Source organism: Polyodon spathula, chromosome 14, assembly GCF_017654505.1.
Source record: "Polyodon spathula isolate WHYD16114869_AA chromosome 14, ASM1765450v1, whole genome shotgun sequence".
NCBI classification, from domain to species: domain Eukaryota; kingdom Metazoa; phylum Chordata; class Actinopteri; order Acipenseriformes; family Polyodontidae; genus Polyodon; species Polyodon spathula.
Window position 1 is genome coordinate 6,255,193 of NC_054547.1, and position 13,572 is coordinate 6,268,764.

Here is a 13,572-nt window from a genome sequence, read left to right on the forward strand (position 1 = left end):
TGGACCAGGAATAAAGCCCGTCTGCTGTTACAAACCTGAGAAAGGACTGCAGGGAGTTAATAAAAGTTGGCAAGTAACAGGTTAAAAAGAAATACATCCAGGTTCATTTGTAATTGGCTAATTGGGTAACTGGGTAATTGTAAATTCTGTGAAATGCCATGCTTTCAGTAGGAAAGGTTGAAAATTCAATTAATCATTATCAGGTGGGGGAATTTGAAGTCTGCTCAGAGAGCTTTGAGGGCCATTGTTGCAGTGGGTCTCTGGTCATATTTTTAATGTTGTATTAAAAAGCTTCTGTAAAGGTACTTAGGGAAAGCTTAGTGAAGATAAATGAAGTATAGTGAGGGAACTATATGTAGTGTGCTTACTGTGTTTAAGCCAAGCCACATTCATCTTACGTTCGTCTTGTGTTTTTCACAGTTATTGTTTTCATTAAAAAAAAGTGAGGAAAGGAGAAAACAAAGAAAATCACCCAGTAGAGCTGGAAGATTTCTCAAAGTGTTCAATAAAACTGTGCCATACTGGCATTTCAGCCCAATACCTCTGGTCTTCTGTGTCCTCTTGCTCTCCAGTCCCTCTGCTCCTGTCACAAGCTTTAACCACACATCCCTGAATAACCATGAAACATTTTCATGTGTTTTAAATCTATTGAGCAATCATCCTGATAAAAACAGGTTTGGGCCAGAAAATATACCAATTCAGTTACTGAAAGGAATGAAGAGAGATTCCATTTTAAGAAAGAGTTTTTCTATGTTAAATTAGCATTAATACAATTCCATGTCTGGCTGCACCAGTTACTGTTTTGGGAAGCTGTTGGCTGAGGTGTAGCGAGTTAGGCTCACAATCTTGTATTTATTTATATTAATAGCATTCCAACATTAAAAGCGCTCCAGTACATTTACATCTACAACATTTTTCCGATGCTCGGTTGCATCTATGCCTTGTCACCCCGTAAGGAATTGAAGTAATATTTCAACAGAACGGAATATTTTTTCAATTATATTAACAACTTTTATTTCACATAAAAATACATCCAGTACAATCCAGTTTGTATTTAAACTGAAAATATCACCTTATCAAAATCATTATACAATAAATGACAATACAGTACAGTTTATTAGCTTTGATATTTACACTCAAGTACTTCCCAACATGCAGTGTAGGCAAAAAAACAAACATGTGAAGAGATGCTTGTACTTTAAAGCTTTTCACACATATAAGGACTAGTTTGAGAATATAAAGGAGCAGTGGTGAACCAGAGGAATTTTTGATTGTTGATGAAGGTTTTTTCTTTCTTTATATCCCTTGTTTTGAGTTCCACAACTATTAAAGTTTAATATTACATTTAAATGATGTAGAATCAGTTTTGTAAAAAAAAAAAAAAAAAAAAAAAAACAGTACATAAAATGCATTTCTTACAATTGTCAGAAAAAAAAAACTTTTTTTTTTTTTTTTTTGCTGTAAATGTTACATAAGGTTTACAATCAACCGGGTATTGTAAATTATATCATTAGTGCATTAGTGGTCTCATAAACTCACCCTTTGCAATTTGTAAATAAGTTAATTAAATAAATACCACAACATTTCATGATTGCACCTTATGCAATAAATGCACATCATTAAAGGATTCACGGGCACATTTTTTTCCCGTCCCTTACATGTGTATGATTGCTCGGATATTAAGATCATTTTTCTCAATAGCATGCCATGTGTTTTGCTTTCTGAAATCATATGCTATTGTGACCGATCAGCTTTATTGACCCCGCCCGCTGCTATACAATACCAGTTAAACAACGACAACAAATCTCAATATTGCAGCATGCATCTTCAAAAAACAATTAACCAGTCATTTAACAGAACAATTAGCTTATTTTCATTCCATGTCAAGCCACAAAAACAGAAGATGCACAACACTTCATGAAATCTCTTCCATTCAAACCGGTCTTCTTGTGTGCTGTTGTTTCACATAGTTATTACTTTGCAAGGTTTAAACTATGAATAAAACAGAGTGACTAGGAGCCCATGCTTCTGTCTCTGGAATGGCCAGTTCTTGCACTGTTGACTCTTGTTCAAATAAATCAGAAGCAACCCAAGTGTATTCCTCTTATTTTGTCCTGATTTTTCCCATCCCTTTGTCATGTGACTTTCATTATCAATACTAAGTATTAATTTGGTAGTGCTTTGGTTACAAAAGCACTAAATTGTTTACTGATCACTTTGAATAAAAGGATGCGATGAGTTTATGTGAAATGAACACTTTTTTTTTTATTACTTTGCCATTTTTGTGAGGATGATTGACACGGTGTCACTGTGTTGCACAAGTACATGCTGAGACAGCTAAGACAACGTTCTTTAACTGCATTGTGCTTCAGTTCTCTACTCACCAGCTATGCCACACCACAATAATAAAAATAACTACTTACACAAATCAGCTTCTATAGCAGCTGGTATCAGATGGGACAGTACTATGACAGGAAGAGTGTCTGATCTCCCAAATATAACATTCCAAAAACTCTCCAAACTTTCACTTGTGTGTGCCTGTAAAATTTTTTGTTCTTGATAATGCAAATCTATCATATAGATTTTTCAGACGTGCATGAGCTGGGCGTGCTGAAAGTGCAGGTGACAATGTCAAACTGTCTGTCGTGGTTCTGCTGTGCTGCTGCGCTGCACTGTGAGATGCCCCCGCATCGGCAGCTCTCGGGGGTGGGGGTCTTCTGGATGATAGTGCACAGGAGGGGTTTAGCCTGCGCTGGACTGGTTGAGGCAGGTGTATCTTTCTCAAAATCAACTCCCTCATCCTGGTGGATGCTAAAGGGATGAAAGTTCGCCTTGGACATGTCCATATCCCAGGTCTGCTGAGTGGTGAAGTCGGTGAAAGATTTAGTCCTAGTTTCGGTCAGTTTTGGGGCATCGTCTCTGTCATCACGGCCCCGCAAGGAAGCGTAGCTGGTGCTGATGCTGTTGATGCACGAAGGCGGTGTTCGTTGCCCGCTTGTCCAGCCCACTTTGCGACCATGGCCTTCCCTGGCGATGCTCACTGTACGCTTTACCCGCTCGCAGCCCTTGATCAGCAGGTTCTTCCTGCACAGGATGTAAACCCAGGGGTCCAGGATGGGGTTGAAGGAGGCGAAACGGATTGCCATGAGATCACTGCGCTGATCAGGCTTTCCCCCAGCTAAGATGTTTGCAGGTCCGTAGAGCTGGTTCCTAAATATCTGCACCTAAAAAAGTAACAACAATCGATAAAAACACAATCATGGAGAACCAAGCAGCAATTCCCAGGCAGTACATTTTATATAAAATGCATATTTATTTTAAGCTTACACTTAAAACAATTAGCAACTGGGTTAATAGATATGTTATACAACAACAGTATTTAGCCACCTGGTGGCACTGTGTAACATAACAGCCAATATGTATTGTGTGAAAATCTCTACGAGTTATATTATTCATATCAATTTAGATGCTTTTAGTTGAAAATATATATTATTGTGAAGCAGCCAGGAGGGGAAGGGCAGATGGAATAGTATGACATACACAACACAGTCTGACCATCGCCTTTGTGTTAAAGGGTTGTAGCTGATTCAATTGAGGTACAGTGTGAGAAAAAAAAAGGGTGCCTTGGCTGTTGATACAACCAAATTATGTTATACATAGTAGAACCATTCTTAATGTATTGAACAGCAGACACTATACTAGAAGGGGTTCTAAATGGGCTGGTTTAATCAAGTAGAATTTTAATAAGGAGTTCTGAATTCCGTGCTTCATATTTGGAAGACTTGATTGAGGTTAAGAGGAGGAAGACTAAAATGAATCTGTAAAGGATGTCACTGATGTTTTTTTTTTCCTTAGTGTTATGTGCCACAGTTATTTACTTATTTAAACACTGACTACACCCATTTAAAGTTCCATGTCTTACAAACATTTGCATCACACTGAAAAGCTGTCAGTTATTCATCCTGCTTGTGTTAATAATCTCTTAAATAAGAAGAGCATAATTTATTAAATCAGTCTAGTGGAAGTAAACTACTGTAAAAGAAGATACAGTAATTCCATGTTACAACTGTATGTTTAAAACAATGTCTATTTTCAGTGTATGAACAGAGAGGAATGCATTTTTAACACCCCTGCTGTGCAATGGTAAGACAATGGTCTATATATTCACAGCAGCGGTACAGATACTGCATGATCCCTCACTAGTTACACAGCCTTCTAATATTTAACTGTATTACCTAAACATTGTACCTAACAATAGCCCAATCTAATAATTATTGCCAGAATTAAAAAGAAACCGAGTAACACAAGAACACAAACCATAATCGTTATTAGTGGAAAACCACGAAATTAAAGAGGTTTGTGTAGAGGTGGAATCATGGGAATAATTAATTTTCCCAGGAAATTACATTTCTTTAAGACACAATCCATGCATGGCAATGTGTCTAAAAACTTCACACCCTACAACCAAATGTGTAAGAATATAACATGTGTCTTTATAGATTTGAAATACATATTAGTTTTATTTATTTATTTATTTTGTTACTTTGCGAATATTTATTTTGGTAACAATTGCGCTTTTTTGCTATATATTGGGCTACTGTATTTACTTACCACCAAAGGGATAGAACAGATCAGGAAAATACTAGTCATAAAAATAAGCAACCAAAACATTTGGACTTCTGTGGCTGAAGCAACTGAGGCGAGCCGGGGAAACCTGCGCCCGCGTCTTGAGTTGTTTTGTGCAGATACCTCTGCTCTCACCAGCCGTGCTCTCTGGCTCATACGCACCAGCGAGCCGCAGACAGCCAGGTTACACAGCACAGTCACGGCTATCAGGAACACAGTGAATCCCGCGTACAGATAAGAATATGAGGCAGAAAGCGCATCCGATGCCCTCCAGTCCAAAAAGCACCAGGTGCCTGGAAAGTGCCTTACGTGTTTCCCGAAACCGAAGCTTGGCATGGCGCACAGAACCGCGTTGAATAAATAGACAGCCATCAGCGCCACTTTAGCCATAGCCCTGTCCACGTAGTGGGAGTAAAAGTAGGCATGGTTTATGGCTAGGTACCTCTCGACAGCCATTGCGCAGAGAATAGACATGCCAGCAGAGCCGAAGAACAGCATGGAAAACGAAAAGAACTGGCACAACGAGTCCCCTCCGGGCCATCGATTAATCACATAGGTAGCGATGACTACGGGACTGGTGAAGCAGGTCCCCAGGAGGTCCGTGACGGCCATTCCGCAGACTAGGCTGTAGAAAGTGGTCTCTTTCTGTTCCTTCTTGGATGTGCAGAGGACCACGATGGCGATGAGGTTACCCAGGACCCCCACTGCAAACATGGTCGCAGAAGTGGCGACGGTTTTAGACTGCAAACGCATTGACAGAGATGAAGTGTTGGTGGAAGGTACCTGAAAAAGTGAGTCGAGATCTGTGGAATTCATGACTGGAAGCACTCTCATATTTAAAATGCGATTCTGAAAAATACATATGTAAGATCTAAACTTGAGTAAGTGGGTACAGCATTGGAAACCCGGACATTTGGATCGAAGTAAACGAAAAACACAGATAGACACTTAAACAAGAAAACGTGCTAAATTGTATTGCAAGCTGAACACCTAGAGCAATTCCACTTTCAAGCCGTTCAGAAGCATTGTTCACATGTAATGCCTTTAGCTCAGATTTACAGCCAACACTGTAGAAATTGCACCTGTCCTATGCCCAGTTTTTCATACACAACAACTTCTACGCTTTGCTTTTTTTTTTCCGTCCTCTTCTCTTCAGATCTTTTGGTTGAACAGCTTTTAAAGTACTTCCCCCAGACCGGCGATGATGCAAAAGTGATCCACCCTGATGTCACACACTCGCACACATGGACAACCCCCACCCCCCACCCCCTTCTTCACGTGGATGATGTCATGATTATTAGAATACAATGTTCATTCCCGGAGGTTTAAAAATGCCCAGTGTGAAGATAAACTCGCATTCCTTTTGTTTCCTAGCAAACATGAAATCATCCACAGAATGTATTTTTTTAAAACGGAAAAGACCTTTCTTATATATATATATATATATATAATATATATCTATATATATATATATATATATATACAACACACACCACCTGTGCGTATATATAGTATATATATATTATAATATATAAGCTCAAAGAGCCAGTGCATATATAATATTATATTACTCAATTCTTTTAAATCTCGGTCGACGTTAGCAAAATAATTAGTTACATGCAAAATTGAGAGATTCATTTTTAATAGATGTACGGTTATTGGTTGTATTCTTTCAAGATGCCTTAAATATTAAGATCTGTCATAAATCATAGGCATTCTGTACATTTCTGTTACTCCCACTTCATATTAAGAAATATCAAATTATCGCAGAAACACATTTACCTAATTAGAAACTGTTCAATGTGTTCTCTGCTTAGTATCACATTGAATAAATACAACAGGTGCCTGGTGGCCTATTAATGTATTGAAATTTGAATTCCAGATTCAAGTGTCTTCCTTTAATTATTCAAGCTTACTTGAAGTGAAGGGATACAATGTGATGGAATATAACCAAAAGGCTGACTGCCTCATTTTCTGTAAGGTCACGCTCAGGGCAAGAGGCTGTAAAAACACTGTCATTTCTACCAATAATGCAACTAGTAACTAGTTATTCCTGGTGCTGTATTGGTAGTGGGAATGTATGTCGCTGATGTATTTTTTTCAAGGCTGAGCTGTTATAGACAGTGCTTAGACAAATATTTGAATATTGAAACAAGCATTGAACATGTTCGCATTTGTTCATATGACATAATTTATAAATTATTCTGTCAAAAAGATATCATACAAAGTAAATTGAAATAAATACCCCACATTCTACTGTACAGGAACCCTTATACCAGTTTACCATGGTTGTCCATGTCTTTGACAATGCTTTACCGTACCTTTCTGTGCTTTACAAGGCTTACCTATGCCTTGATTCTTGCTGTGATTCTTCATGGGACTCCTGGTGTCATATATAGTACTTGCTTTTAAATAAACAATGGGGGGAGTAAATTATGTAACTTCTCTGTGGCACCCTTAAACAACAAAATGTGTCCTGTGAAAGGTTCTTCAATACCTAAATGCATTCATATACAGTCCATACATTTCATACACATATGTACACACACATACATTAATCACACAATCCTCCACAGAGATCAATAGGAATCTGTCATTAGGATGTTACAGCACTTAACAATTGCCAATAAATGCTGTTCTGATTTCCAGTAAGCCACACAGTTCATTTATCAGTTCTGCTGTTATGTTTCTTCCTCCTCAAATGACTGGAAGAGTAGATGACAAACTGTATACAGCACAGCCAGGACTGATCTCTAGTAATTGAAAACAGGAAAACTGAGTTCTATCTGAATATTGATTGTATTATGTCTAGAAAAAAGTTTATAATGATGTTACAGTATAAAAGTTGCTGTGGAGGAAAATTATTGAATTCTGACGATACATACAGTGGCTCTCAAAAGTATTCACCCCCCTTGGACTTTTCCACATTTTATTGTGTTACAACATGGGATCAAAATGGATTTAATTAGGAGTTTTTGCCACTGATCAAGACAAAAAATTTAATAATGTTAAAGTGAAAAGTAAAAATTGTTCTAAATTAATTACAAATATAAAACAGAAAATCCACCCCTTTTGCTATGACACACCTAAATAAGCTCTGGTGCAACCAGTTGTCTTTAAAAGTCACATAATTAGTTGAATGGAGTCCACCTGTGTGCAATTAAGGTGTTTCACATGATTTCAGGTTCTCTGGGAGGTCCCACAGTTGGTTAGTACATTTCCTAACAAGAACTACATCATGAACACGTAGGGACATTCAAAGCAAATCCCAATCAGGGGTAGGATATAAGAACATTTCCAATACATTGAATATCCCCCAGAGCACAGCAGTCCATTATTAAGAAACTGAGAGAATATGGCACAACTGTGAATCTGTCTATAACAGATTGTCCTCAAAAACTGAGTATCCGGGCGAGAAGGGCACTAGTTAGGGAGGCCAACAAGAGGCCTATGGCAACTCTAAAGGAGTTACAGTATTCCATGGCTGAGCTGGGAGATACTGTGCATACGGCAACAGTAGCTCGGGTTCTTCACAAAACTGGCCTTTATGGGAGAGTAGCAAAAAGAAAGCCATTGTTGAAAAAAAACTCACAACAAATCTTGGCTAGAGTTTGCCAGAAGGCATGTGGGAGACTCTGATGGTCTGATGAGACCAAAATAGAGCTTTTTGGCCTCAACACTAAGCGTTATGTTTGGCGCAAGCCTAACACCACACATCATCCTGAGAACACTAGCGCTACTGTGAAACATGGTGGTGGCAGCATCATGCTATGGGGATGCTTCTCTGCATCAGGGCCTGGAAAGCTTGTGAAGATAGAGGTCAAAATGGATGCAGCAAAGTACAGAGAAATCCTGGAGGAAAACCTGCTGAAGTCTGCAATTACCCCAAATATACAGCCAAAGCCACACTGGAGTGGCTTAAAAACAAAAAAGGTCAATGTCCTGGAGTGGTCCAGTCAAAGCCTGGACCTCAATCCAATTGAGAATATGTGGAAAGAGTTGAAAATTGCTGTTCACCAAAGGTCCCCATTGAACTTGATGGAGCTTGAGCAATTTTGCAAAAAAGAATGGGCAAAAATTCCAGTGTCCAGATGTGCAAAGCTGGTAGAAACTCATATAGACTCATGGCTGTAATTGCTGCCAAAGGGGCCTCTACCAAATATTGACTCAAGGGGTAAATACTTATGCAATCAATTATTTTCTGTTTTATATTTGTAATTGATTTAGAACCATTTGTACATATTATATATATATATATAAACTGAATATGAAATGCCTTTCAGTCTACAACAGACAATGATTACATCAGCTAAGGGTAGCAGTTAATCCTCGAGCTTCTGGACAACATTGCACCTCACCCCTAAACCCTTTGATAACACTGGCTCTGTTCTGATCTTATCTTGTGATGCACCCTATCTTATTGTCCTACTGAAACTTTCTGGTAACACAGACACCAGACACCTCCTATTTTCAAGCGTGTACAAACTGTATAAATATCAACTGCAGCCCCACTTGGGTTAACAGTCTCTTGTAGACTCTTCCCTTGTATACATTGATTCAAATAGAGCCGACAATAAACCTGAATCCTGAGTCTCTGTGGATAGCGGAGAATAAATCCACTGCAGTTGCTAATAGTATTCTCTTGAAGTGCTCTTGTAGAATGTGTATCTGTGCTTTAAATGGCAGATGAGTGGTCTTTCAGAAAGCATTTGCTGACTGTGCAACTCTATCCTTGGGCTAAGTTTGATCCTTTTATGTATGGTAAACTCTTATGGGAACAGATACAATTTTAAAATAAATTTTAAAAAAATTGGTAGTCTTTATATGTGGACATATGGAAGATTCAAATGCATGATGACGTTACATTTTATAAACTGCACAGTTGATCACATAATGTGCTGCCTCACTGCTTACCGATCAGAAGGACTTAGGATCAAGCTTTGTTTCCGCTGTCATGCTAATCATCTCTTCTCATCAGCTGCTGAACCCTGGAGTCATTGACCAGCCTGGGAAATGTTTTCCTGAACTTGTGGGCTGCCTAACCAATAGGGCGAGGTGAATTGTCCCTAGCCAGTCTTCCACCCCACCTTAAAGGAGTGCAAAGGTCAGTTCCGTGAGATCCCAGCCAAGGTCAGATTGACCAGCATTCAAGGTCATATGACTCATCCTTTTAGATGCACAGCATATACATGCTATATGTGGTTTTATCCTAATTTTTGCACACATTTGTCAACATACAGCTATTTCTGCTACTGTACTGGCTTGGCTTATGTTAATGCTTGACTGGTATTGAAATAAACAGAACACACTAATGTGCAGTAATTCGAAAGGGATCAGACTGCCAGATGGCAGGAGTGTAACACTTCAGGGAACTTCCACAACTCAAGGATTATCCCTATTAATATTGAATAATCTGGTTGGTTTAGTTAATCATGTATAACACAGCAGAGACCCGCAATGTGGCATTGCACTGCTGACTGCCAAACTCAATGAACTTCTGACAGATTTGTAACCATTCAGTTTCATTTCCAAGCTTACCAGTTATCAAGTCAATAGAACTGGACTCACAGCAAATCATTGACTGCACTGACCATGAACATGGTTTAGAGAACTGGTTTTCAGCCTTTTCATCTCCAGTACCAGTGTCACCAGCAGGGACCGTCAGGTGTATCGCTAACTATGTGCAATGTTAAATGGTTATTGTAAAACAGATCTACCCATTCCAACTGGTTTTCTTTTTTTGTCTCCAAGTATCACTGAAGAAGTGATGGCTTCATCTCATTATTTGACTTTGAGTTCTCAGACTTGCTCCGTCCTTTTTTTTGTTGGTGGTTCAGTGGTACAAACCAACTTATACATTACAGTAGCGCAGATAAGTGAGCATTGTGGTCAAAATGACAACTGCAGCTGCGTACCTGTCACTGCACAACATATAGCAGCCTATAGCTCAATCCCCTTGGCCTATTTGCTGGAATTCTTAATTAACTAACTAGCAACAGATACTGTGATTGTTTTTGTAAGCTTTTCCTGACATCTCATTGTTCTGTTGCTTGGAGCAAAGCTGTGTTACCATGACAATATACAGATGTGACCGATCGGATTGATGACCATACTAGTCTGGTGTAGTAATAAAAAAAAATTAAAAACCCTTTCCCTACCCTTTAAAACTGCAATAGTCTGGTGTTGGGAGTTATTGAAACCCACATAGTCTTTGCTACTGATTCAGCAACACTTCTCATAGGAGGGTTTGTGAAAGACAGCCCAGAGCTGCCAAAAGAGATTCTTCATTCTAAGCTTTTCTTGGAGGAAGGAGAGAGGACCCAGGAGGGAGGACCCATATTAAATCTACACACATTGCATTTCCACAGTGTACAGAGGTCATGGTGCACAATGAGTTTCACCATGCTTTTTCATGCTTCACTATGCTTCACTACACAATTTTTTTACTGGGTTGCCTTGCAATACATTTTTCTACAGGTTGTCGTGCTTAACAGTGCAGATAAAAGCCTGTCATGGCTTTACCATACTGTAGCATTTTTCAGTTGCCCAAATGCCAAATTGTGGAAGAGTGACTTGTGAAAGAGATAGTGATTGAGGCATTACCAGTATAGCGGCAGACTAGTGAGGTTAAAAGACATCACTTGGTCAGAATTTTCAACGTATTGCATGACTAAAATTTCTCATTACTGTTTGAAATAAAGCATTTACAAACACTTACATTTCTTAAACAGTTAACATACATTTAGTTTGTTTTACTTTAAGGGGCATGTTTTATGAATGTTCATATGTTCTATGAATGTACCTTACTTAACATACTGACAGTTATGTACGGTATATGTATACACTTACATGTTCATAAATAGTTAACTAGCATGGCTGCAGGCTACAGTTGTTTCTTATCAAACACATTTATGTAGAAAGCAGTCCTACACATTTTCCATCTAGTTTCCTTCATGTTCAGTTTAGATTCATCTGCATTGTAGCCATATAGATCCACCTTTTATTCTAAAGTATTCTAGAGCTTTGTTGATCTCAGTCAGCTTATTGTTAGTTTAAAATGCATTAGCTAAGCCTTTATAGGAATTCAATATATGTCAGTAAGTGGCTTCAAATGTGATTTTCTTACTTCTTTGTACTGTCCCCTTACCTTTGCATGATGTTTGCAATCCTTCTTAGTGCATCTTATTGCAATTGCTCAAACACTGTGGTTTTCAATGCATTTGTTAGGAGTTGCTCTTCAGTTCTAGCTGACCTAACATCTGCCTTTACAGAAATAAGAGTAAATTTACTTTAGCCCAGTTGGATGAAGTTTTCCTTTGTTTCGTCTTTTCTGGCAATACACTGCTGTGCCCTAGATGATCAATTAACAAACAATCATCAATGCAGTGTGTGTGTGTGTGTGTGTGTGTGTGTGTGTGTGTGTGTGTGTGTGTGTGTGTGTGTGTGTCTATATATATATATATATATATATATATATATATATATATATATATATATATATATATATATATATATAAAAAAAATAAACCTGTTTAGTAATCTGTTAATAATCTTGTTGTTAACAGTAGTGCCCCTTAAAAGACAGATTGAGCCATTGAATTGACACAATATAAGAAATGTACAGTAGGCCTCCAAGGTATGATTGGAAGCATCAACAAATATGACCAAGTATGTGTGAGGACTTATCATTAATAACTAGCATCATAATAAGCTCTGTACTTCAAAAACAGCATGACAACAGCGTGATCATTATTTACTCTGCTTCTATAAAAACCAAATACAGCAATTTCTCTGTTTCTGCAATAAACCCCTTTGAAAAATTAGATGCTACATCTCAGCCAACCATATCCTGGTAATATACTCTTAAATAAACAAAGAAATACCAGTTTAGCAATTTCCAACAAGATAGACTTCTTTATTTAATCTTTATGTAAGTAGGACTACAAAATGAACATGTTTATAGTCACTATGAGATTAAAGTCTCTTTAAAGGACTGTTTACCTTACACAAGGGAATCCTTCATTCATATCATTAACTACATTGAGTTTGAATTCAGTATAAATCCTGTGTAATAGTGCAAAAGATTTTCAAAGTTACAAAGAGCCTTTATTGTCTGAAACAGAGAGTTTTCGATTCATGTCTGCGGTTTTTGAGTGATGCGGATACAGTAGCCTATACCAACTCTAAAGGGGAGCCTTTTCACATTGAATTGTATTATCAATAAGCTACAATGAGTATGCTTTGTGTTACCAGCACCTGATATTTAAAACATTTCATTGGAAATAGCAGGATAGGAGGTTGTTCTTCCTTACAATCAAATGAGGAAGAGGGATGATTGTACATGTTCTTTAGGACCTCTTGCAAGGAAGCTAGATGCATGTATTAATGTCATTTGATCTATCTCTGTGTGTGTTGTGCTATGAAATATGATACAGGTAGGTAGGTGCATGTTGTCTCAGTGCTGTTGTCTCTCATACAATAGCTGTATGTGGTTTTGTAAAATGAGTGCTAGCCAAGCCTTTAAAAATCAATGTCTTACTTTTTATTAGTTACATTATCAGTGGTCCTCTTGTGTTGTAGTTCATGTCTTGTATGATATGATTTTGGGTATAGGCAGATATTTAAAATACAATGAAATAGTTCAAAATTTTTGCTTTATCCAAATATCAGATCATGTCCTATGCTTCAGACCACTACAATGGTCCAACTACATTCAGACAAGCTGTAGTTTGGGTAATACTAGATAATTCGTTAGACAAAAGCTAAGTAGCATGTTGGATTTGAGTTCCTCTATCATTTTTTTGTTGAACCTTTCTTCCTTTTATCTGCATTCAACTGTGCTGACTCCCAGCAGCTGAGCTCAGATTATAAGATGAACACAAGAAGGCAAAGGAAAAGCCAGCAAACAAACAAATAAAAGTTTTTGGCAGCTAATGATTCCTGATG

General features: G+C 38.0%; 1 protein-coding gene across 1 annotated transcript; it reads right to left on the bottom strand.

Annotated features, from left to right (window-relative positions):
* Positions 1-1,408: 1,408 nt before the first annotated feature.
* On the bottom strand, positions 1,409-5,750 carry LOC121326642 (prostaglandin E2 receptor EP4 subtype-like). The gene is made up of 2 exons (XM_041269977.1): positions 4,612-5,750; positions 1,409-3,224 (listed from the first exon to the last, which is right to left on the bottom strand). The coding sequence occupies exons 1-2, from the start codon at positions 5,458-5,460 to the stop codon at positions 2,574-2,576; spliced, it is 1,500 nt and encodes a 499-aa protein (XP_041125911.1). The 5' UTR covers positions 5,461-5,750; the 3' UTR covers positions 1,409-2,573.
* Positions 5,751-13,572: the final 7,822 nt, after the last annotated feature.